The sequence below is a fragment of the Phalacrocorax aristotelis genome, chromosome 14, assembly GCF_949628215.1.
Source record: "Phalacrocorax aristotelis chromosome 14, bGulAri2.1, whole genome shotgun sequence".
In the NCBI taxonomy this organism is placed as follows: Eukaryota; Metazoa; Chordata; class Aves; order Suliformes; family Phalacrocoracidae; genus Phalacrocorax; species Phalacrocorax aristotelis.
The window spans coordinates 1,827,606-1,851,776 of NC_134289.1; the positions used below are offsets into that span (position 1 = coordinate 1,827,606).

At 41.5% G+C, this 24,171-nt stretch overlaps 1 protein-coding gene across 2 annotated transcripts in view; it reads right to left on the reverse strand.

The window, feature by feature from the left end:
- PRKG1 (protein kinase cGMP-dependent 1) overlaps positions 1-24,171 on the reverse strand; it is a 531,163-nt gene that overhangs the window by 193,605 nt on the left and 313,387 nt on the right. For both annotated transcript variants that reach the window (XM_075109355.1, XM_075109356.1), the window contains exon 4: positions 11,639-11,744. In XM_075109355.1, the coding sequence (XP_074965456.1) occupies positions 11,639-11,744 (106 nt within the window). The remainder of the gene's footprint in view (positions 1-11,638; positions 11,745-24,171) is intronic.

Consider the following 24,171-nt stretch of genomic DNA (forward strand, 5'->3'; position numbering starts at 1 on the left):
TAGAGCTGTTAGTTCTGTATTTTTTTTTTGCATATCCTTTTGCTTCTGTTATCACATGTCTACGCTTTACTTTTCTATACTTCCCACTTCATCACCACCACCCTTCCTTAGATATCCCGAAAGGCAAGAGTCAATGTTAGTATGCTTCAGCAGCTGCCTGTTGGCTTAAGATTCTCCTAAATACCACATTTCATCTCAATGCTGTTTTGTCTTCTATCTCTTACACTCTTTTTGATATGGGCTCCCAAACTGGGGCTGTCCCCAACTGGCTTCATTGGACAGCTGAGTATCTCTGTGAGCCCACAGGAGGTTTTGGTTCAGGTGGGGCTGAACTGCCACCCTACGCTGCTTCACGTGCATGCCACCAAACTGGTCAGGTATCAGGGGTATCTTCTAGTTCCCACAATGACTTCAGGGATATCTTTTATTTTACCAGATCAGAGACTGCTTATTCCCATCTCTACACAGCTCTGCAGAATGTCTCTTTACTTCATGCACCCACTACAAGTCACAACTGCTGCTCATCATTGCGCGTCTTGAAACAAAACATGAACACAAAGCATAAACCATGCTCTGAAAAAAAATCCAAAATGTCTCATCTCCTGCAATTCATCACAATTCATCCATCTTTAATGCTTTAACAACAAGCACCACTGTTCAGCTCTATTCTGCCACAGCTAGGCACTTTCCAGAGTCACACTATAATGTGATCGGAATAAAATAACCTTAATACCCAATAATTTAATCTATTTTAATATTCGCAGTATAGACCCCAAATCTTAATCAGTCTACTCCTCACTACCTTTTAGCAAGCATTGGAAGCCAACCTTCTTGGTACATACAGCCACAAACATCCATATAATGTTACAATTCAAAATGTTAATTTGGTAAGGATTAATTACTTCAAACAAACCCTAGCACCTTGTCGCGGTTTAGCGGCAGCCCAGCCCCACACAGCCGCGCGCTCACTCCCCCACCGGTAGATGGGGGAGAGAATCAGAAGGGTAACGCTCGTGGGTTGGTATAAGAAGAGTTTAATAATTAAAATAAAACAACAACAAAATGCAATAGAAAGGAAAATAACGAGAGGCACGAAACCCCGGGTGGGGGGAGGGGAACGAACCGCCGAAACAAACCGCACACGCCGCAGCCACTCGCCGCCCACCGACCTGGCGCCGCGCCGCTCCCGAGCCGCAACCTCCCCCCCCCTTAATATAGTGGCCATGGTGTCACGTGGTACGGAGTGAGCATCCCATTGGCCAGTCGGGGTCAGCCGCCCCCGCCGTGGCCCCGCCCCTCCCAGAGCGCGGGAATCTGGAAGGGCAGTCGCCCCCCCACGGTGAGGAGAATTAACCCCTTCCCAGCCAAAACCAGCGCACATATTAATGAATCTCCAGTTACGCCTAATGCTCTACACCGAGCCGTGAAGGGTTTGCGTTCTTCGCTGCTGCAGAAACCACAAACACCTAAGTCATTTCTCAGCCCATGTTGCACCCAAGCTCAGGAACCACCTGTCCTCCAAATCATGACAGCAACTAATAGTTAGGGAGCCAGGACTGGTTTTGACTTGATGCAAAATTACCAGCTACAGTTTTCTTTCTCCAAACAGGCAGGATGTCAGATGTAACCACCCCTGATGGCTCTGAGGCACCGCTGCAACAACAGAGGACCAGACCTTGGCCCTGTTTGTATCAGTAGAAAACCACCTGGTTTACCAGTAATTACATTGTGCTGATCGATCTGTACCCGAGATCATACTCTTGAAAAGTAAAACATGATTCTCATCATGGGAATAAACGATAACTGATGACAAATAAAAAAGTATTCACCCTAAAGAAAAAAAGTATTTGAAAATTAAAAATAAAAATCAACACCATTAATTTAAAGGCTAACAGGCAACCGTCCAACAAGAAAAAGTCCAAGATTTAATTTCTGTCACCATCTCGCCTTCTTGATTAATCAGCAGCTATATCGAAGCACAGGGCTACGCCACTCCAGAAATGCAAGCGTCCCTGGAGCTCTAGCTTTCATGTTAAGCTGCAAGAAGTACAAAACATCACCAAGTAAATCTCTTCTTTAACCGATTGTACAGAGCGTATTAATTTATTGATAGTCATGGTCTTATTCTGGCTTGACTTCAGTTTTTTGCCGTCTTTCCCTTCCCCGCAGACACCAACCCCCTTGCCAGTTTGCTTCCCATGCCTCCTAGGCTGGTTATCTTCAGCAAGCTTTACAAAAGAGAAGCGCAGCCCAATCCTTGCATTTATGTCTGGGAATACTCCAATAAAACCATTTGGAGCTGCTGTTGGATAGTGTTTTGAATGATATTTTTTTCTCCAACTAACGAATGAGACACTCCATTGGTCTTCCTTTGTGAGGCTTGCCATATAACAAATACAGGTATTCTGACTGATCTGAAAAATGGAATCTGTTTAGTTTTCTACTGCTTCATGTTTTTTTCTGCTCATTTAAAAAAAAAATTCCCTCTTCCAACTTCGATGGCAGGTTTGATGGACTCAGCTGAACTCGGGTTTTTTGTGTTGCTTTTTACACCTGCAAGAGTGAATCTTTATCCCTGATCTTTCCTTCCTTCTTTCTATGGAAGGTTACAAAGCTTCATCACTATTACCTTTTAACATTTAGTGATGAAGGAATTGTCTTTCCCTTTTCTTTCTATGCAAATAAGCTTGAAGAGCCCAAAAGGCATGGGCCTGCAGAAGAGATTTTACCTGGATGACGTCAACTTGCAACCACTACATTAGAAGAGTCTAAAAGAAGGTAGCAGAGATTTAAACCAAAGTAAGATCTTGTGTCTATTGAGATCATGAGTGCATCTTTGAAAGTGTTTTTCCTTAGTGATTGAGTCACTATGGGGGTAAAAAGGACATGGCTGTTTTCTCTAGAATGTAAAGACGTCGTGTCACGTAGCACAGCAACCCTACTAGCAAATTAAATTTTACCTCACTGAGAAAACTCCGAGATGGTTGAAAAAAAATGGGCAAAGACAAATGCTTCAAAATCCTCACTGCCCACAGATGTCTTATTGCCGCTAGCACCTGTGGCCTATCACACAGCCCATTGTTTCCATTTCTGCACCCCCTGGCCCCTGCAACTGGCTGTTTCCCGCTAGATGTATCAATTCATGATTTCTGCAAAGCCCTAAATTGCCCCATGGATGGGTGTTGGGAGAAACGTCACTGTCTGTCACCTGTCTTGGGTAAATTATTTACTGCCAAATTGCAGATCAGCAGCAGTAAGCAGCAAAATGGAAATCACAGCACGCCCCATGGACACTCACTGTGGTGCAAAGGAATAGTCTGTGCAAAGAGGGTAGCTTTACACTGGATATAAGGAAAAAATGTTGTATGATGAGGGTGGAGAACCACTGGCCCAGGTTGCCCAGAGAGGCAGTCGATGTTCCATTCCTGCAAACATTCAAGGCCTGGTTGGACAGGGCAATGAGCAACCTGATCTAGCTGAAGATGTCCCTGCTCGCTTAGGGGTGTTGGGCTAGATGGGCTCTAAAGGTCCCTTCCAACCCAAACCAATCTATGAGTCTAAGATTCAATGACATTAAAATGAGATACAGACTTATTCCCATTTGTATTAATCCACATTTCAAATACACCAGACACCAAGACCAATACTATCTTCAGAGCAGTCCGGGGACTGCTCTCTTCAGTCCCCTTAATGCGCTTAATTGCATTATTGCAGCTGCCTTGATTGAAATGCTCCCACATAAAAAAAACCAAAAGGAATTATTCCTCCCCCTTCTTCGTGCTCTGAATCAACAGGAACATGAGATTTGCACCTTCTCTTCACTTCTCCTCCATTTTCCTTGTAGTGCATTGCCTCCAATAAATATTTTCTTTAGATTAAAACATACTTAGTCGATATTAAACTTCTATTACATAAAAACTATCTGCCCCAGTCCCTTCATATGCATTAATAGCATTCACAAGGCATTATGGAGGCTAGATTGTGTCTACTAAAATAATTAATTACAAAAACTATTCTAAAAAATCTTAATCTGGCCTTTTCTCCACAGAAAGATGAGAAAAACTATTTTTCTTGTTAAAGGGCAAAAGCAAATTGACAGTTTGATGCCATGGCACATCATTTCAGTTCTGCTTCAGTGCCTGTCTGTGCACTGTGGCACAGTGAAACCACCTCCTCACGCTCAGCTGCCTGCAAACACAAACTTCCTTTGAAATATCCTCAAGTGTCCCCAGCACAAGTTGAATTTAAAGAAATTCAGTAAAAAACCGAACTGTCCAGACAGGCAAGATTTGGTGTAATTTCCAAGCTGAAACATGCCGCTTTTTTTCCACACAAGGCTCCTGAGAAACCACAAACCTGTATTGCAGGCTATCTTTGTACTTTATGCATAAACCTGGCAGGCGCAAGGACCTCCTGAGAGCTCCTGGGGGCACACTGCGTATCTTCACTATCTGCAGCTTTACACACAGCTTCTCACATAAAACCATCCCTGAATCCTTCCCATGCCTGCCCAAGGAAATACAACAGCCCTTTCCTTCTTTCTACCTTCAGGCCACCCCTAGCTTGCTTCCTGACATCTTATTTACTCTCCGGTTTGCACCCCCGAGGCTGCTGCCATCCTCTTCCATTGCAGTAACTCATTCATGCTCTTCCCTGTGGTGTCCGTGTCAGCCGACTGCCCAGCTCCAACCCACGGTTGCTCCCTCTTGCTCTTACCCAGGGGGGCTCGGCGATCCTTGGCAGCCCATTAGGTCCACCCTGTTAACACATGCACAGATTTGTGGCAGTTTGCATGAATTACAGCCTGCGATGTGGCACTCTGTGCACTCCAATTTGTTGTTAGCAATGAGAAATCCAAGCCGAGAAACACAAAACTAGTAGTGGTATGCATGGCTTTCTAAAGTGTTGGTTCTCCTCAGTGCTGGCTATAACACATGATTTATCTAACTAACATGCAAAAAAACTGAAGTTTCGGTCTTGCAAACTCTCTCAAGCCATCTTAGCCTTCCCCACTAAAGCTCCAGGTATATCCAGTGTAGGTCCTCATGGCCGTCATGGTGAATTTAACACGACCTTCAGAGAGTCAAGGGCTGAGCTGTACTTCCATCTCATCTTACCCAAACAAACAAACAAACAAACAAAAACAAACAAAGAACCAAAACCACCAAAAAACTTGAAAGGGACAGTATAAAGAATTTTTTTTTATTATTTGTTTCATACAAGTACGAATTCGATGTTCATTTTGAGGATCAGTGAGGACTCCTATAACACCATTAAACCTTCCTTCACTAATTGTGCTAAAAGTTGAGTTGATTTTCTGCCTGCTTAATAGTCTGTCTTGCCTATCCTTTTGCTCACAGTTATGAAAAAATGATCATTTTAACCCTCACTGTGGATCAAGGTGGCTGTAGACCTCAGCCACAAATGAATTAGGTGGACGTCTGCTCTGAAAAAGTCCCCATTGTTTCCAGGTACCCGCTTCAAAGATGGCCCTTCTTGTGATGTGGAAAGACTTTGTCCACTTATACTTTCCAGCTAAAATTGCCATGTAATAGACGTGCTCTAATGCAGATCAGTCATTCAGATATCCCTCTCTTAGCAGACCCAGGGGGTTCATGCGGTGTGAGGCGAGAGAAGGAACAGTGCTCCTTCAGAGACAAAGGACAGTTCTGCAGACTGGAGTAAAACTGTGGGTGGCATACGATCTGCCTCTCTTGAGCTATGCTAACCAGAAAGAGAGGGCTGAAAAATATCATGTGTGAAAGCTTCAGAAGAAAGAAACAATTCAGAGCTTTCCACAGACAGGAGTCAGACATCCAGCTCAGCTGCACAGCAGTCAAATTATGTACATATTGCCTCTCCCTGGCTTTACTCTTTCCTGCGCTTCTTATTATGGGGCATGGTAGAGGAAGGTGACATGATTCTCAAGTTTTGTCATCCCATCTTCAGCTCTTAGGAGATGCTATTTAGATGCTTCCAGCCTTCCTGGCTCCATCCAGCAGATCATAATCTGGACATAAGCTTTCTTGTCACCGTATCAACAGCACAGTTCATGGATCACATGCTTGATTTCGTGTTTGTCAGCCTGGACAGCAACAGTGAAAGTAAAAGCAGGGTGTCTTGACAGAATGCTTGGTTGCACCTGAGGTCAGACAGAACCTGGTGATGACGTTAACAGTCCAGCTTGTTCCCCCTTGGACTGTCTTTGAAAATTTGGACATCCTGAAGGTGGGTGATGGCCAGATCTTGTGGTTGTGAAAACCCTTGAAGACAATGCTTTTGGCCTTCAAAGTCTTGGACTGCAGATGGTCCTCTCCATTCTGGCCTTGAGCAACATCTTGAGTTGAACAGGACACAGCTCTAGGTGGGCTCCTGGTCTGAACCAATACATCTGTTCTTATATTTAGCTTTGCTTTAAGAATAGATGCACTTATTTGCCTTACAGAAATATTTTGCCTTTTCCTCTTTCTCTGCTATCCCCTCTGTTCACTTTGTCTATGCTCCAGTGCTCCACAAAAGCTGTATTCTTTAAGCCAAAACCTGTTTTGCACATTTAGTCAGCTGAAACAATCATAAAATACATACTTCACCAACTCACCATCGATCTCCAACTCTCTTTTTCCGAAGTCTCTCTTCCCTTTGCCTCACTGTATTAATTTCTCTCCCACTTCTATCCAGTATAATTTCACCCTAAGATGCACTTCAGGAAACATTTCATGCAAAACCACAGGCAATCTTTCAAAGACACAGTCATTTAATAAAGCTTCACACATTTTTGTACTTGCTTTCCTCTCACTGACAAACAACCCGCATGAAATGCAAAACCTTCACTCTGAAATCATCATGCTACTCACATTGGCCAATTTCAGTACATGTTGCCTCAATTAAATACATGGCTACACACAAAAAACCTTACCAGCCTAATGCCTCCTGCAGATAAGCCATGGGCGCGTAAACTCCCATTTCTTAGACGCAACCAGCTCAGTTCTGCCATGCCTCCCCAGATCACAACTTCCCACTTCAGCCAATTTGGAGTTGGATAAAACTGTCACCAAGACTCAAGATCAAGCCAGAGCACTATGACAAAATGGTAGAGGCTGAAGAGTGGGCATTTTAGTTCAGCCAGATGAATTTTTTTGACATTACTTTTAAAGTTTGGGCTAACAAGATACTTTAATTTTCTTTCTATTAGCACTACTGAATTTTTTATTTATAAGTTTCAAGACTGTGTATGTATGTGTGAACTTCCTTTAATGTTCACTTCTAAAGCTAGATCCTGCCTTGAGGCAACACAGAGTATTCATCAGTTGTTCTGATCTGTTCCAGGGTCTTAGATGAATCAGAGTTTACACAGCAGAACAGAACATGAGGCCTCTTTCTGTGGAACATTTAGGAAGTTTTTTTTTGTAAAAAAATACAATATTTACTCTTCCAAGCATTTTGGTCTTTTTGAAGAGCGGATATTTGTAACCCTCCTTAAAATTTTTATGATTTAGCAGGAAATTAATACACTTGCCACAGCATAAGCCTTTTCCCACCTTTTATTTCCTGGACACATTTGTTTTATAAATAGCTGTTTCCTTACTCTGAAATACCCTGATCTTGCTTAAATTGAATTATTTTTAGTACAGGCTTCAGAAGGAAATTATAACAATGAACATCACTGCAGTGAGACGTACAGTTGATTTTAGCATAGCTGTAACCTCCACTGCCGAATGATGCTTGCTCTTGCTTGTTGTATAAGATGCTTGCTCAATCCTGTACAGAAAGCATTAAGTTGGGTAAAAAGTAAAGAAAAGTTCAGCAGAAAACTCTATACCATAAGGTGTAACTAAGTCTACGGCACAATATTCCATTTTAACTTTTTGCTGTTAGCTGCTCTACGAACTAGCTTGATCTAGCACTGATGTAGCCCCATAATGAGCCACCAAAAATTTGTGTTTCAAAGGGAATCATTGCTATGATTTGTCATTTAGCATATACACAGTGATCAAAAAATAGTCTGAATTTTCCATCCCTTACTTGAGGCAGGTGCTGCTAGGGAGTTAGGCCATGTTTTGATCACTTCAAGGATCATCTGTTGACTTTACAAGCAGAGAAAGAGATAAACAGACCGGTTCTCATAACTGCTATGAAAAAGAGGATGTTCACTTGCTCCTTACTGCAGTATATTGCAGTTGATTTATATAAGTCAGAAAAGTTACCTCAAATCTTATAAGCTCGTGAAAACTATCTACTGCTACTCCTTGGAGCAAACCAGGAGCCAGCCTTCTGGCCCAGGACCCATCAGGAAGGTAGACCTGGATTTCTTAATGAGGAAACGTACTTTTTATGATTTTCTTAGGGCATTCAGAAGAAAGGACTGGACTATACATACGCAGGACACAAAAGGGCGAAACTCAGAAAACAGTAGCTGACCCGTGTCATCAATATGTTCCTTCTGTAGAAAAACACAGCAAAACCACAATGCTGGTTGTGGGGTAATATTTCGTACAATGACTACAAGGAGCCCCAGCAATACCAGTGCTCAGGCTGCACTTATTTTCAGCAAGATAAATGACAATACATGAATAGCCTTATTTCACCCCCAAAAGCTTAATTTCTATTGTATTTTGTTCATAGGTGACAATACGTTATTGACAACAATGACCATTGTGACTAATGACAAGGAGAGAAAGGCAACTTTTTTAGACCAAGGTCAGCAGAAAATAATGCTGCCCAACCCCACTGGCTTCTCTGTGAACAGGTACCACTTAAACCTTTGTTTCTATTCCATTAGATTTCTTAAAAGGAGCATTTTAATTCACTTATTAATATAGGAAAGATAAAAAAGAACAAAGAATAAGGTCAATTGACACTGCTTTAGAAGGAAAGCATCTTTAAAAAATGAGCATTTAATGTAATAAGTGGACTTTAAGTTGAGCTTGAAATTAATGCAGAGAACCCAAATGGAAGATATGATGGGTAGATACCTTTTTGTAATGACCTTCCTACAGCTACGTGCCCCACGCTACAGTTGTCGCTTAGAAAGAAATCTTCCCCTAACATCAAACTGTAAGATTTAAAGAAAACAATATTTTATTTTAGGCCTTTCTAACGAGGATGAATAGGTGGCTTGACACACTGTAACAGGCTGTGTCCAAGAAGTTCAGACGCAGTGTGGGAAAACGCTTCTCAGTTTCTTCTGCTTTAAAATGAAAGCTGGGCAGGCTCTGTGGAACCTGCATCCAAATTAATCTTGACAGCCTTCTAGAAAATCTCTATTAAAGCATAAAGCTTAAGAGCTTAACGTGTGCATAGTTTCTGCTTTGAAAGAGAGCCAGAGGCTCTAACCCCAGAACTGATCTTATATTCATTTTTTGGTTTTATTCACCAGCACACAGGAAGGCCAACACTTGTTAGCACTGGAATTTATGATTTTTTAAACACTTTCAGTATGGCAACAGGTTTTGTTGACTCTCCCAAGGTTGTCTGCTAATAACCATAAACTGAGTCACCTGGAAAAAAGCTAGACTTTGATGACTACAGTTTCGTGCCATGTCTGAGCCGCAGAATGTCTCCATGGAACTCCTGGTCCTTTCTAGGGAAACATCTTGTCCTTGTGACAGGCCACGCTGACCGGCCAATTATTTGCGTTTCTGTATTTGATTATTATTTCTACTCATGACTGAAAATAACCACAGGTGAAACTCCTGGCCACAAGGAGAGGCCAGGAGGCAGGATGTCAGCCCAGCCAAGAGCCAGCGCAGTGGGTTGGGCAGTTCTTTGCTGCCATATCTAAGCAGCTAATGGTGCCTGAACTTCGAGTTAGTCCTCACCCATGGTCCTGGCTGAGCGGCGGTAGGGCCACACTCGTGCGCAGGGTGTCGGTCCCACGGGACAACCTTCCTGGCCCTACTTGCCCTGCCTCATCACTAAAGCCTTGCCTGCAGACGACCGGACTGTGGTCACCCTGTGGGACAGCCCGATTTTGTGACTCCCCGACAATATCCTCCCAGAGATGTAGTTAGTTTATTTATATATTACTATATATATTTATATATTACGGTACATATATGTCATATTATTATATACAGTACCTATAAACTATTAAGAATTATTATTATTATTGTTATTACTGTTATTGTCATTATTATTATTAGTAGTAGTAGTAGTAGTAGTAGTAGTAGTAGTAGTAGTAGTAGTAGTAGTAGTAGTAGTATTGAAGTTCCTTTTTCCTAATTGGAGAAAAACTAAGTTAAAGTTCAGTGAACACAGGCCACCCCTCAAGTTTACACTCCTGGACACCCAAGTGAATGCACTGTGCCTGTTTGTTTTTTTTTTTTAAATTTTAACAACCTTAAGTTTGAAATCACATAAAAAAGCTTATCAGAAACAGAACTAAATCAAGTATGTGACACAGCATGGTAATATTTAGCAGGTCCACATTAGGCAGACCTGTTACCTGTCATCTGATATGGCTGCATGAGATTAATTTCTCATCCAAAACATCCTTTTTAAGGGGGTGTATAATTACTCAGGTCACTAGTTTGCAAACTCTAAGATCTAGATCCTACAACAATGCATTTTCCTGAAAACCTCTTCTTGACAAAAAGAAGCAGCTTCTGCAAATGCAGCAATCATTTCTCAAACATTTTCCTATATTAAAAACTAGCTGAATCCAAAATAAAAAAGAAAGAAATCAAGCACAGCTTCCCCCTGGAGAGAGGTGGGGAAAAGGTGCCCAAATCGGAGGGATTTTGTGCACACCCCCACCCACCATGAAAAGAAATCATTTCTCGGGCATAACTTTACCCCTCGCAGCGCTTCTGCACAGCGAGGGGTTGTCGGTTCAGGGGGAAATGATGCAGCAGGGAATTTTTTGATCTGGGACAAGCCTGGTATAGCAAAGCCTTTGTAATGATGGGATTACTTACAGCGTCACATTGACTTGGGGGATTTTTTTTCTCTAGGATTCGGTGACATTATGCTTCTATTTGGGATTATTTTGCTGACATGAAACATAGCCCATTTTCACTGCTGTGGCACAGCTGAATTACTGGGATAGTAGGCTTTGCTTCGGCAAGGATTGGTTCTAGTTTGAGATGGCAGCATGAACCAAAGAAAAGTTTGAGAGAGTCAAATTTAAGGAGTGAAAGACTTGGCTTTAGGTCTTTATCGTTACTTCTTTAACCCATATTTTACTGCAACCTACATCTTTTCCTTTTCTATAAAGTTGCAATTTACCTCTAGAAGCACAAGAACACACTTTGAATGGATTTGCTTCTACAATAGTTTATGAAACACATTTTTCCCTAGCGAGGGTGTTTTTCTTTCTGATGGATATTTTCTTTAATAAGGTACGCTTCAAATGACTCATATTAAAGCTTTTTCTCTTGCATAGCAAGATCTCATGAAGCACCTTGGCTGCATGACTCTTTGCCAGTGAATAACTCCCAACAGGAATGAAACTAAACCGTGGCAAGACTCCTCCTGGGGCTGGAGGATATGGCTTACAGATGGTTAAACAGCAAATCGGGAAAAAAAAAAAAAGAGATGAGAAGGAAACAGATCAAATACTGGACTCACAAAAAAAAAAATCAAAAGATGAGGACGGCAGATTCACTGTATTTTTTGATAAAGTAAACAAGTGTCATACCTTTTTAAAAATTCCATATACTCAGTATGCTTGATGAGGCCTGTCCTCATCATTATTGTTTGAAAACATTGCCGATCAATAGCCCAAAGTTTCACATTTACGAGAGCTGGAAAAAACAAGACAAGGGGAAAATGTAATTAGCAAAATGTCAGAATTTGCAAAACCTGTTCTGAACTGCACGGGAAAACAAATTCATTCATGAGAAAGCATGGAAATGGGTACATACTTCAAAACAATAACATAAAACGCATCCACTGGACAATGGGCTATGCATGCACTGAAATGGTCCCAAATGTCTGAAATTTTAGCTGTAGTGCATGGGCTTTTGGAAAGATCTCCTGAAAGGAACTGTGACATGAGAAGAAATCAATGCAGGCTGAAAGCAAGCAAGAAATAGGGGGTCAGTTCATCGTAACACGAGACATATCATTGCCTATGACAGCGAGTGATTTGGGGAAATTTTTAGCGCATTATCCTGTCTCTGAGACAGCAAAATTCACTGAGGTTTCATCCTACTCCCAAAGCAGATGACAAATTTCTCATTGACCTTGAGAGATTTTCCAGAACCAAGTCCTGTCATATCCTAATAATTGAGCACCTCCTGATTCTGGAGGTTTTGAGCCATTTTTTTCTGACTTTAGTTTTCAGGTCTCTGATAAATTCCAAGACTTCAATGTTACATATGATATGCTACATCGCATACTTCATGAAGCAAAGTCCTGTTGTAAAACAAGCATAACAGATTACCATTGCATAAAGTACAGATGCTCAAAGAAAACAGGATCATGTGGATTGGATGCACAGAACCCCAAATGGTCCAGATTTTCACCTCAGATGTGGTTAGATATTTGCACTGCTTACATACATTCTGTTTGTAATAGAGTTTCTCCTTGAGCAACAGTTCAATTAAAGAACACTACTCTGCACTTGTATTAATCTTTTTTCAGAGAGGAATTGCAACAAATTTCATCCCCATATCCCATTTCACTGCAGGAAGCAGAAATGAGCAAAATGACTTTCAACAAAATATTTACAAATACTCTCACGAATGAAAATCCGAGAAATTACTTTGCTTTTATTTGCTGGTCCTTTAGTTCACAAACACCCTGGTTAATGTGTTTTTGTCCTTAATTGCATTTGCAGGATGTAAAACTTTCAACATGCAAATTCCAATTTTTCTTCTCAAACTGCATTGCAGAACTAAGTGATTGCATCACATCGTTTAAAGCCTCTTCTCATTTTCAGGACATAAACTCCTTTTTGAGAAGGATTTTTAGTTTTATAATCAAACTGATGGGAAAGAATGACCTATAACTTTAGTATGAGAGACTTCTGTAAAAAAATTAGTCTTTCACTTTCTTCAGAGCGGAAGAGACAACTAATATGAATGGGATCTCTATTTTTCTGTTTTTTTACTGTCTTCTGCAAAATAGGAGCTTTAATTGATTTTTAGATGAGCTCTATCCCAGGGGAAATAATTAATATTATTCAACAGGGGGTGTTGTGGGGACACACTGAAAAGGATGGTCTCCTGCTGTACTGGCTGCTGCTGCTGAGGGTTGATATAAAGTCACTAAAAGCTCAGTAAAATCCCAGTAAATTCAGTGAGTGCAGGAAAAGATAATCTTGTAAAATAGTGATTTCTATCAGAAATGAAAAAATGTAGGGGATTTCAGCCAGCCTGGTGATTCCAGGATGGATGTTATTCAGAGAAGTGTATGATTATCACAGACAGCAAAAAAGGTGACTTGCTTGGTCGTGACTGGCAAAAACACCGATAATGGAATATTTTTTAAAAAAAGATATAGTGATTGTGAAAATAATGAATGAAATGAAGGGTTTATACATCTTTTCTGTTTCGACTAAAATATCCAACAGCATCCCAGTGCCCTATCGTGAACATGTACCAAGAACACATCTTATTTGTTCATCAGAAATATTTTTTCCAAGTACAGTCATTTTTTAGAGTAAAATTCAAGTCTTCACATGTATTCGTTTAGTGCGGTCTTCTTAGCAAAAGCATGAGTGTTAAGCTGACACCACTAGATGAGTGGTGGCCCATCAGAGGCATTTATAGTCTATATGTTATTATGCCTTAAATCAGTGACTGATGCAATCAGCTAACTCTCATTTTTCACATACGAAGTGAATGATGAAGGTACTCTGTGGATTTTCCTTCCTGCAAGGAGTTCAGATACAGCTGCAAAGATACCACCTATCTCTGAGGTCCACATGGGTACCACGGAGCCAGGCAAGCGGCAAACACTCATTCTTCTCTGATCCACAGATGCTTTATGATACATCGTATTTGATTCCCCAAAGACAAGAAAGAATCCTTGTGTGGCCCGTGCTAGGTAAGCTCTCGCTCTTAATGCACTTAGGTAAATGGCAAATGTCATTTAGTACCTCTCGAGCAGAATGAAGATCCATTTACAGCTGCTAGAAATTGTTCTGCTAAAACAAATCTCTGCAGCTGGCAATCTTCGTGGGAGCACAGGACGAGAGGCTTGCTCAGCGAGCCTAGAACGAGTCACGTTCCCTTGAAGGTACCCCCTAGCAACCCAAGTTATATATACATACATCTATATTTATATATGAGAATATAATATAAAATTACATATACACACATATTTATAATGTCACACAATTATTTGTAATGTCATAAATTATATTTCATAGAATCATACATTTTTTATGTATTTTTTAAAACATATATCCCCCAATTAGCCATACAGCTGTGTACTGGCTAACAGTACTAACAAGGACCATACAGCTCAGGAAAAGTTAAGTGCAGACAACGCACTTCTGCACTGCTAATTATAATCACTACTCATACTTTATAGTCACATTTATCCTGCCTAATGATAAACAGATGTTTTAATAATGGCTAATCACAGCAGAGCTTTAAATGTCAGTAAGACCCTGATAATCAGGTGTGAGCATCACCTCCTGTTATGCTTAAAATCCTCTGTAAATGTGTTAGGGTGTTACTGAGGAAGCAGAATGAATTCTGTAAGATTTGACAACATTAGTAACTTCAAAGAGATATATTTATGAGTGCCCCAAGATGAAAAATATGTATATGGGATGTATACCACAAAATCAATTCTGCCACGAATAACTGAGGCATAACAGATACAAACAGAGGTGAAGCAGAGATTTTCTTGTCTGTCCCTCTGCAAAGAGTGTGTGTTAGATGCTGGAGGTAAAATCCTCTGTGAAGCAAGATTTCAGGAGAATATCTTATTTTCTGGCTGCAAGAACTATAACCATAAAGGAATATGATAAATAACGTTATGAAAACAGATGTGTGTACATGTATCTGTAATGGGAGTTTCATAAGTCTACTCAGTAATATAAAATATTATACTGCAATCAAAGCAGCTAAACTGGAGTTATACTACAATTAAAGTTTATTGCTTCTTCTACACTTTTTCATAATAAAATGAACAGCTGGGGTTTCGTTCCATCTTTGTAACAGCACATAATGCAATCACTAATCATCCTAGAAGCCGCCAAGATCTTGGCTGGCATGCAGAAGTAGTAGGAACACTATAAGGAAACAATACGCATGCTCACAAAGGAAGGTATATTATAAAATCCATACTGTCATATACACTCCTCCTTCACTGTGAAGCACAGATAACAATGGGGATGCCCAGGACTGGGACCTCTAAATGACTGATTATATGACATAGCTCTCCAGGTGAGGGTCTCAGAGGATGCTGGACATTCTGCAGTCCTTGCAGAGTGTTTTAATTGCGTGTTAGAAATAAGCAATCCCATCAAAATCAGGATTCGGTGCGAGCTCCTAACAAAGGTGCTAGATAATTAGAAAAACATTGTTAAAGGCTGAGTCGTTAAATTAAGCCTAGCAAAGGCACAACTTCTTATGCTTTCAGGCAAGATCTCCTTTGAGAAACAGATACATCTGAATCCAAAACTCCAGATGAAAGTGAGTTGGTGCAAGGCCTGAAACCAAAGCAAAATGCTCCTGGATTAACAGGGAAGAGCAGTGAAAGCCAAAGCAAATTAATCAGGATTTCATGGGTCAAAACTGGACGGAGGTGGAGATATTATCATTAAAGTTTAAATTTGAAGTGTTCACTGTGGTCAAGATGTAATCTCTGATTACAAGTTGAATGAAGTTACACCAAAATCAGTGATTTAACAAATACACAAATTCAATAAACAATTTCAAACTTCTTTTCCAAGAAGTTTTATTCCTATTCATTTACCTGGGCAGCCTATGAAAATATCACCTAATCCCAGGTTGGGAGGGATCTCAGGGATCATCTAGTCCAACCTTCCCAGGAAGAGCCCAGCCTAGACAAGATGGCCCAGCACCCTGTCCAGGCGACTCTTGAAGGTGCCCAACGTGGCCGAGTCAACCCCTTCCCTGGGGAGATTATTCCAGTGGTGACTGTCCTCACTCTGAAAAATTTCCCTCTCGTGTCCAATCGGAATATTCCCAAGAGCAATTTGTGTCCATCCCCCTTGTCCTCCCCGTGGGACTCCGTGTAAAAAGGGAGTCTCCATCTTCTTTGTAGCAGCCCCTTAAGTACTGGTACATGGGGATGAGATCCCCTCTGAGCCTCCGTTTCTCTATATCCCAATTTAAACAGGTGAAAATGCATCCCCAGGGATATAGAGTCCCCAGCACAACCCAAAATTTGGGCTACTTCTGCTGGCTCACTCATGTGCTGGGAGGTCTCTGAACATAAAAGCAAGGCAAGATAAAGGTATTTTCTCTGACTGTAAAGAGTCATGTGTGCATATCCCTAATGACACAGCACAAACCTGATGGATTAGAATCACAGAATCATTGAATCATTAAGGTTGGAAAAGACCTCTAGGGTCATCAAGTCCAACCATCAACACAACAATACCATGTCTCCTAAACCATACCCTGAGGTGCCACGTTGACATATCTTTTAAATACCTTCAGCAATGGTGACTCCCCCACCTCTCCAGGCAGCCCATTCCAATGCCTGGCCACTCTTGCAGTAAAGACATTTTTCCTAATACCCAATCTAAACCTCCCCTGGTGCAGCTTGAGGCCATTTCCTCTCATTCTATTGTTTCCTCTCATTCTATCGCTAGTGACTTGGGAGAAGAGGCCGACCCCTGCCTCACTTAACCTCCTTTCAGGTAGTTGTAGAGAGCGAGAAGGGCTCCCCTCAGCCCCCTCTTCTCCAGGCTAAACCCCCCCAGCCCCCTCAGCCGCCCCCCAGCACACTTGTGCTCCAGACCCTGCCCCAGCCCCGCTGCCCTTCTCTGGACACGCTCCAGCCCCTCAAGGCCCTTCTTGTCCCGAGGGGCCCAAACCTGAGCCCAGCATTCGAGGTGGGGCCTCCCCGGGGCCGAGCACAGGGGCCCCATCCCTGCCCTGAAATGACTCCACAGCTCAGACCCTCTCTGAGTGTTTCCTCCCCGTTCAAGGGAGCGCAGTTTCAGAGTGATGTAAAAGAGGAAAACTAAAGCAGTTTTAGGTTGCAGCCAGTGTTGAGCTGAACCCAGAGATCTTCCCACCACCCGATGGGATTTTACCGCCAGCCCATGCACAGCCACGGTCCCTGTGGGTCCTTCCCGGTGCTTTGCACCACCGGGTTAGAGCCAGAGGGATGCTGGGGATGGCAGACAGGCACAGGACACGGCGCCGAGGAGGGGAATGCCAGGAGGTCACCCTCCTCCTGCTTGGCTTTGCACTCTTATGCAAAATCTTATGAATTTTGCAACGTTTTGGCTTTGATGTGTCTCCTTCTGAAACCACAGCACCGTGTTTTAAACTGCAATTGTTATATATCTGGTCCTTATTGTATATACCGCTATCAGTCACACAGTATTATTTTGGCATCAGTAGGCGTGGAATACGTATTTCCATAAAGATTAGAGAAATAATTCAGATTTTCTCCATTTACTGCACTAAATAATACGGTCTATGCCTTACTGCTCCTCTCCAGGGCTCAACTCTCTTAATTTTTTATACTTGTCATGTCCCCGGCCTGCTGAAGGACAAAGTTTTTGTTCTTTTGCTTCTTTTCTTCTTGTGGACCCAGCAGCTGAAAATCCTGAACTCCAGGCTCAGATCCAAGCTACTCCTTTTCTCTGTATCACGTGCAAAGGCAGTGAAATAGGGGGAAACTACGAAGTTTTAAGTGAAAAACTATTTACAAAAGAACAAGTATTATTTACACTATATGTATTATATAATATTATATATTGTATGTTAATAAAGCTGGGGAAGCCCTTCAGGTGCAGCTGCTAAGACGCACTTGAAAATAAAGCATCATTTTGCACAGCTTTATTGGAAAACCATCCACGGTTGCTTTTCTGCAAAGGGAGGTTAATCACAAAGTGTCCTTTTAACCACAGCTAGTGCAGCAAAGCTTTAGCAGTAAGACATTAAAAGACTCTTTAAATCCTTAAAATCAGCGCAACCACCAGAAGAGTGCCCAGATAGGTGCATTATTTCAAAATGAAATGCAGTAGTCATACAGCCCTGCAATCCTTTAGCATCTTTCCAAGTTTTTACATGCTCAGTGAAGCCTGTCCAAGTTTTTTCAAGGGTCACCAAGTGAATCATCCTCAGCTCAAGCGCTTGCTGGTGACATTATCGGACCTGAAACTTTTTATTGCCTTGCACTGTAGCCAGAATTTATCACATAGGTTTTGCTTTTAGGCTATTGTATTCAAATAACTGTTTATCTGCCCAGGAAAGCCTCAGGCAAAGAAACAGTGGCATCTCCATGTGCTTAGGGCCTTTCTGGCAGCAACCATATGCAAAATTTCCACTCACATTTAAGCATCCTCCCACCTGGATTTGATTTTGCAGGGATTATTGTGCAAATTGCCATTGGAGAGAACACAGTCACTTCCAGTTACTTGTGTTTCATCATCATAAAATGATGATGGAAAGCACATTTAACTAAACAGAAGGAGCACATTGCACTATTTTACCCCACCAGACTCACCATGAATCACAAATGAGACCCCAGCAGACTCTATTTTGGGATACAGCGTGGAGTTATGCAGAGGGGGTGTATTTAACAGCTGGAGCAAGAATGAATTTCTCTATTCTCATATATTTCTGTTTCAAGTTTCTAACAACAATGGCATTGGTACAATGACAACTTCATTCCAATGCTACCCGTCTTCTCAGTAGGTCCTTTCCCATAACTGCCCAGGGGATTTTGCTACCTCATATCGTGCAAAGGAGTAATTTTACGTTTGGCCAAGGAAAGATGCAGCATTCAAGCAGAGACAGATAAACATTTAAATATACTTTCCCCCCCCAGAACAGATTATATCCATGTGCTCCTAAACTGGGACAGTTTGTTAAAAATGCTTAGTAATAAAAAATGAAAACATACCCACAAAAGAGCAGAAAATATTGTGTTTGCATTCTTGGGTCAAGCTATGGCTTTTCCTGGTATGCAGAGAGCAGACAGGAATTAAGGAGAATTAAGGAAGAAAGAAAGAAAAAAAAAAAAAAAAGGCAAAAATCTTCCAGCAGGCCTAATACTAGTCCTAACGATGGAGCACAGGGTGATCTTGGATGTCCAGTGCTTAGCAAGGCGTTATGCTCAGTGCCGGCATTGTGGCAGTGCTTCGTACCATGCAGTGAGTTTTTGGGGTGTGGTGTCAGCATGGCAGCAGGACACCCCGGCCGTGGTCCTTCTCACAGCGCTGGGCTACAAATGGCTTTTTTTTTTTTTTGCCTGTAGAGTGGCAATTGTGTGCTGTGGTGTAGGTGCGTGATAAAGGATGAGGTTGTACCATCTCCACCCACCTCTTTGCAGGCTGCCCATTTGGTAATGGGCCTTAAAGCAGAGGTCAGAAATGCACTTTTGTGAGTGCCTGAAATTATCAGCGTATTCCTGTGACTCGAAGTAGGTAAATCATCATTACTTTAATCTTTCACATTTTTTCCCCCATCTGCCTCCCCGAGCTTTACTAACTTGAGTTTTGTCATCAAAAACGTCTGTATGACATGCATTACAAAACCCCACTGCGCAGAAGCTCCTGGGCGTTCATGTGGAGGAGTGAGGGTAACTACTGTGTGAAGGCAACAACTGCTTCTATACTCGAGCTCTTTTCAGGCCACAAATAAAATTAATTTCTTATTTGGATTTGCATGATTTTTCAATAAAAAAGAGCCATGCTCTACCAGACTTTCGCCCTTGGCACCAGATCCCATCGCAGTGCCTGAAGCAGCCCTGAGGAGGGGAGGCAAGGAAATCCTCAACACTTCCTCATGACTGCACCCGAGTGTTTAAAGCAAGAGGTGCTCTTGAATGTGTGTCTCGGATTATTTGTCATTCAAGAGAGCTAGCAACCGTGAGAAACCTCGCAGGAGGATGCTGTACCAGTGCATGTCACCACTAAGGCATCTACCAAGCGTCCTGGCAGGTGACGCTGGATGCTCACCTACACACGGTGTAGATACAGGTAAGGTCATCCGCTCTTTGCATGAGAGAGAAGCCCTTTTTTCTTTTGAAACTAGGCACTGTTTGCACTTTCATAGCACTCAAAGTACAAGCTAGTCCTGAATCACATTCTGGAATCCAGACTGCTGCAGACTTACAAAACCAGGCATTTTTCATACTAAATGGATAAAATATTCAAAAACAGATTAACGGGCAAATCTTAGAATTGTATTACTTTTTAAGAACTGATTTTGGCTGCTGTTTAAGCACTGGTCTCAGTGGTGACTAATAATATATTCATGTTCCATGAAGAGGAAACAAAGCAGGAAGGACATGACTCAATGAAAGTTCCCCAGATAGCTCTGCTTTTGCTACAATAAACTATGAAGACCCCGGACATCCCAAGGAACTGTATACATTTTGCAGAGGAATGAAACACGCCTGGATAAGATCAGATATGACTAAGAAAAGAAACTGATGGAGACAGTTATTAACAAACTCTTTTTCACCAGAATAACAACACCTATAGTATTAAAAAGTCAGTGAAAAACTTTTTAGCGGTAGTAACATTATCTATGAAAATATCCAGGGAAAACTGGGGCAAACAAAACAAACACTGCAGGTGTACTGTAGAAATGACTCCATGGAAATTATGATCACACTTCTTGTTTATCTTTAGTAAGAAACCAGTTGATATTTGATTATAATTAACAGAATTCACTGTTGGTTTTACCGTGGTTTCGGCATGCTACACTGGAAAGAACATGGGCTGACTCCTTCTCCCATGGAAGTGATTGGGCTCTGCAGAGCCAACAAAAGGGTCTGTTTAAAACAAAAATTAAAAAAGTATCAATTCATCCCATTGGCCATGTTATGCTGTTATTATTCTTTGAAGGAAGGGACACACCTGGTGTCTGAAGGGAGTCTGAGGGGAGACCTTTCACATTTGTGCTATGGGCTGGCTGTCCCTGCCATTCGTACGTGTGATTCAGAGGAGGAGCTGGTCCTAAGCCAAGGTCCCCCAGTGCCTACCACAGGGAAGCCTTGCCTCTGATTCTCTTGCTTTTGGCAATCCTCCCCATGAAAATCCTGTATTGCAGCAGGAAAGGAACGAATATGTATAAAAGAAATGGCAACTGGAGTTTGGCCAACTTTTGTGAGCTCCAAGGCTCTTGTAAAGCTTCAGGCCGAACACTGTTTGACTTCAATGGAGAGGATTTCCTCCTTACTCCTCCATCAAAGGGCTTACAACTTAAAATACCCTTACACTTAAGATCTGACAACATCTATCAGTCAGTGCTAAGTACAAAAATCTCTGCTAGGTACTGTGTAGGATCCCAGGATTTTTCTTGCCAGAAGAGTGAACTGAGTAATCCAACCTTCTGCCCTAACAATCACCTTCACCCAATGCTTCAAAGGAAACTACGCGTCTCCTAATGAATTATGCAGGAATAACCCCAGCCCGGGTGCTTTTATTAATTTGAGGCCCACAGTCTTTGGCTGAGGATATATATTGTAATTTGTTTTTATCTAACATAATTCCCAATCTTCCTATTGCCTCCAAAAAATATCTTAGTCCTTCTGAAGACTCGCATCTTCTTGGCCTTAATGAGAAGTTATGACAAGGATTAATTAAGCATTATGAAAGTCTTTAATTGTATCAGGTTTTTTTTCATTTTTTGCTTGGAATTTCACATCACCCACATCATTCATGTTACAAAACCTGCCAATTAGATGTCCTAATATGCTCTTTTTAAGATAATTGCTATTTTACATAACTTTTCCTATGTCATCACTTCTGTGTAAGTGTAGTTCTATGTTTCTTACATTCCTGTGATACAGAAGTTTTCCTAGGTTTTTAATTAAACTTACCTTGTATGAGCAAGAGCTCACAAAATACTTCAGAAATTTTATTAATTATAGTTTTGACCCTCCATATAAAAGATGAAAGCTGAAGTAGGCCTTAAAGTAGTTTAGGAAGAATTTATTCAGAACAATTTGAAAGCCGCAAAAAATACTTTCAAGTAGTAATTTGAGTTTGATGAAGAGTGATGTGAGTTGGGTGGGATTAATGGAAAACCAACAAGGGTCTAATGCAGGTCAGGAACCTAAAATTTAGTTGCTCAAACAACTAATTTAATGCAAGGAACGCAAGCGGGGTTGAAGCAGAATGTTTCCAACTATCCGCAAAAGGAAAAGGAGAAAACAACCCAAACCTCTCATGGGGGTGTGAGACTCAGCCTGGGACATATCACCTCATTAGCATGCCAAGATCATAAAAACGTTATCAAGAAACCTTGTGTTTAAGAGAAATGAGCAAGTAATATATTCACATTTTGAAGAGACCTATAAATCAGTTCTAGCTCATTGCCTAAAGGAGCCCCAAGAACAAGGAGACTGAATATACCAAATTAAAGGAGGTATCTTATTACTAACATAACTTGGGAGGGAGGGCATTGATAAATGAAGAAGCCAGGTTGGGGGACCATTAAAAAAGCAATGGAAAAAAATTATAATAAAGCGATGAGGCATCTCAGATGCTCCCCAGTGTGGCAACCCGTGTCCTGCAATACAGGGGTCTGCAATTCAGGAAGCTAGGAGTTGCTCTGCTGATAGCCAACAAAAATGGGCCAGAAGAATTGCATGTGACTCTGTGGTATTAGGGTGGAAAGAGAAAAGGTCCTAAAAGCACAGGAAAATCCCAGGAGGAAATACCTGTAGCTCCTGGGGTCTGACCAGGAACACTGCCAGGAGCCTTATGGAAGAATCTGGAAAGGTGGTATAAATACGTCCTGCAAGTTGTTCCATTTCTTGAAGCCATCAAGGCTGGACAAGCATCCCTTTGACGGTCCTGCTGAAAGAGCCTCTTTCATACTTCTCATTTGAAAAATATACATGTTCTGGTGTTCACCCTGAAAAATTATCTTGGGAAGCAGAGTGGCTTGGCTAGTCGGTAATGAGTGGGCACGAAACACAAACCTACAGGGCAGAACATGGGGTTAATTTTTAAGATGATTGGTACAAGTTTAGAACTGGTTTGATTATTCGTAGTGGGTAAAGGTTTAGGTTGGTATCCTAAAGAGACATATGCTTGAAAATTGTAATGGGGCTGAGTATTTTAAGAATGATTGGAAAACACAAAAGAGATTTTATACCCTATTCAAACGAAAATATCACTTTAAGGATACTGGTCTGCCAGATAATGTCTGCTTGTTAAAATAATAAAAAGAAGCACACATGTAATGCCTTTTCTAAAAAGAAAGCTGAAGCACTTTATAAGGAATAATTATGCCTCACAGCGTTTGTGAAAGCTATAAAGTGCTACATATTGATATCACTGGAAAAGAAGAGAGGAAAGTGCCTCTGCTGCTGCTGGTAAAAAGCTTTGCCAAGACTTGAGCTCTCCTGAATTCACCGATCCTCTGATAGACATCCCCATCTCTCCACCTCAAAAATAAGCAATGGCTCTTTCACTGATCCCTTACCACCCAAGATAGTGCTAACACCTAAAGCCAGGTGGAAGTCATCCTATTCCTTCCGCAGAGTCATCACCAGACCTCCAGCACTCATGGAAAAGGCGGAAGAAGATGGTTTAAATGTTTAATTTCCCAGCAAGCCACAAAGCAATGAGGTCCTTTCCTCCATCCTTAGTCCATGGTCTCTCACTGCAACAGATCTTGACACTAAAAGACCTGAGCAGGAGTTTCAGCTTCACTGACAGGTTTTTTTCTAAAGGACATCATCATATAGGTCCAAGAAATCAATTTTCCACTCTGAGTTATGAAGAATGATCTTGTAAAGAAGACAGTTTTTTAAAGAGCTGTTCACTTATAGCAAAATAAATTACACTTTCTAAAAAGTAACAAACCATTATTTTACAGTGCTTTCCCCACCCCCCCCCAGCCCTAGGTGCTAGCTGGCTACTTAGCTACAAAAGTGGCTCCTACGGCCAACTCCCCATAAAGCTTATTCAACTAGATAGATCCGCATGAAGCCATGTGGAAATCCATTTACACAGCCAGACACTCTCACTTATAATTCTGCACTGCGGGACACTTTAATTCATGAATAACAACAATAAGAAGGAGAAAAGTGCCATATATG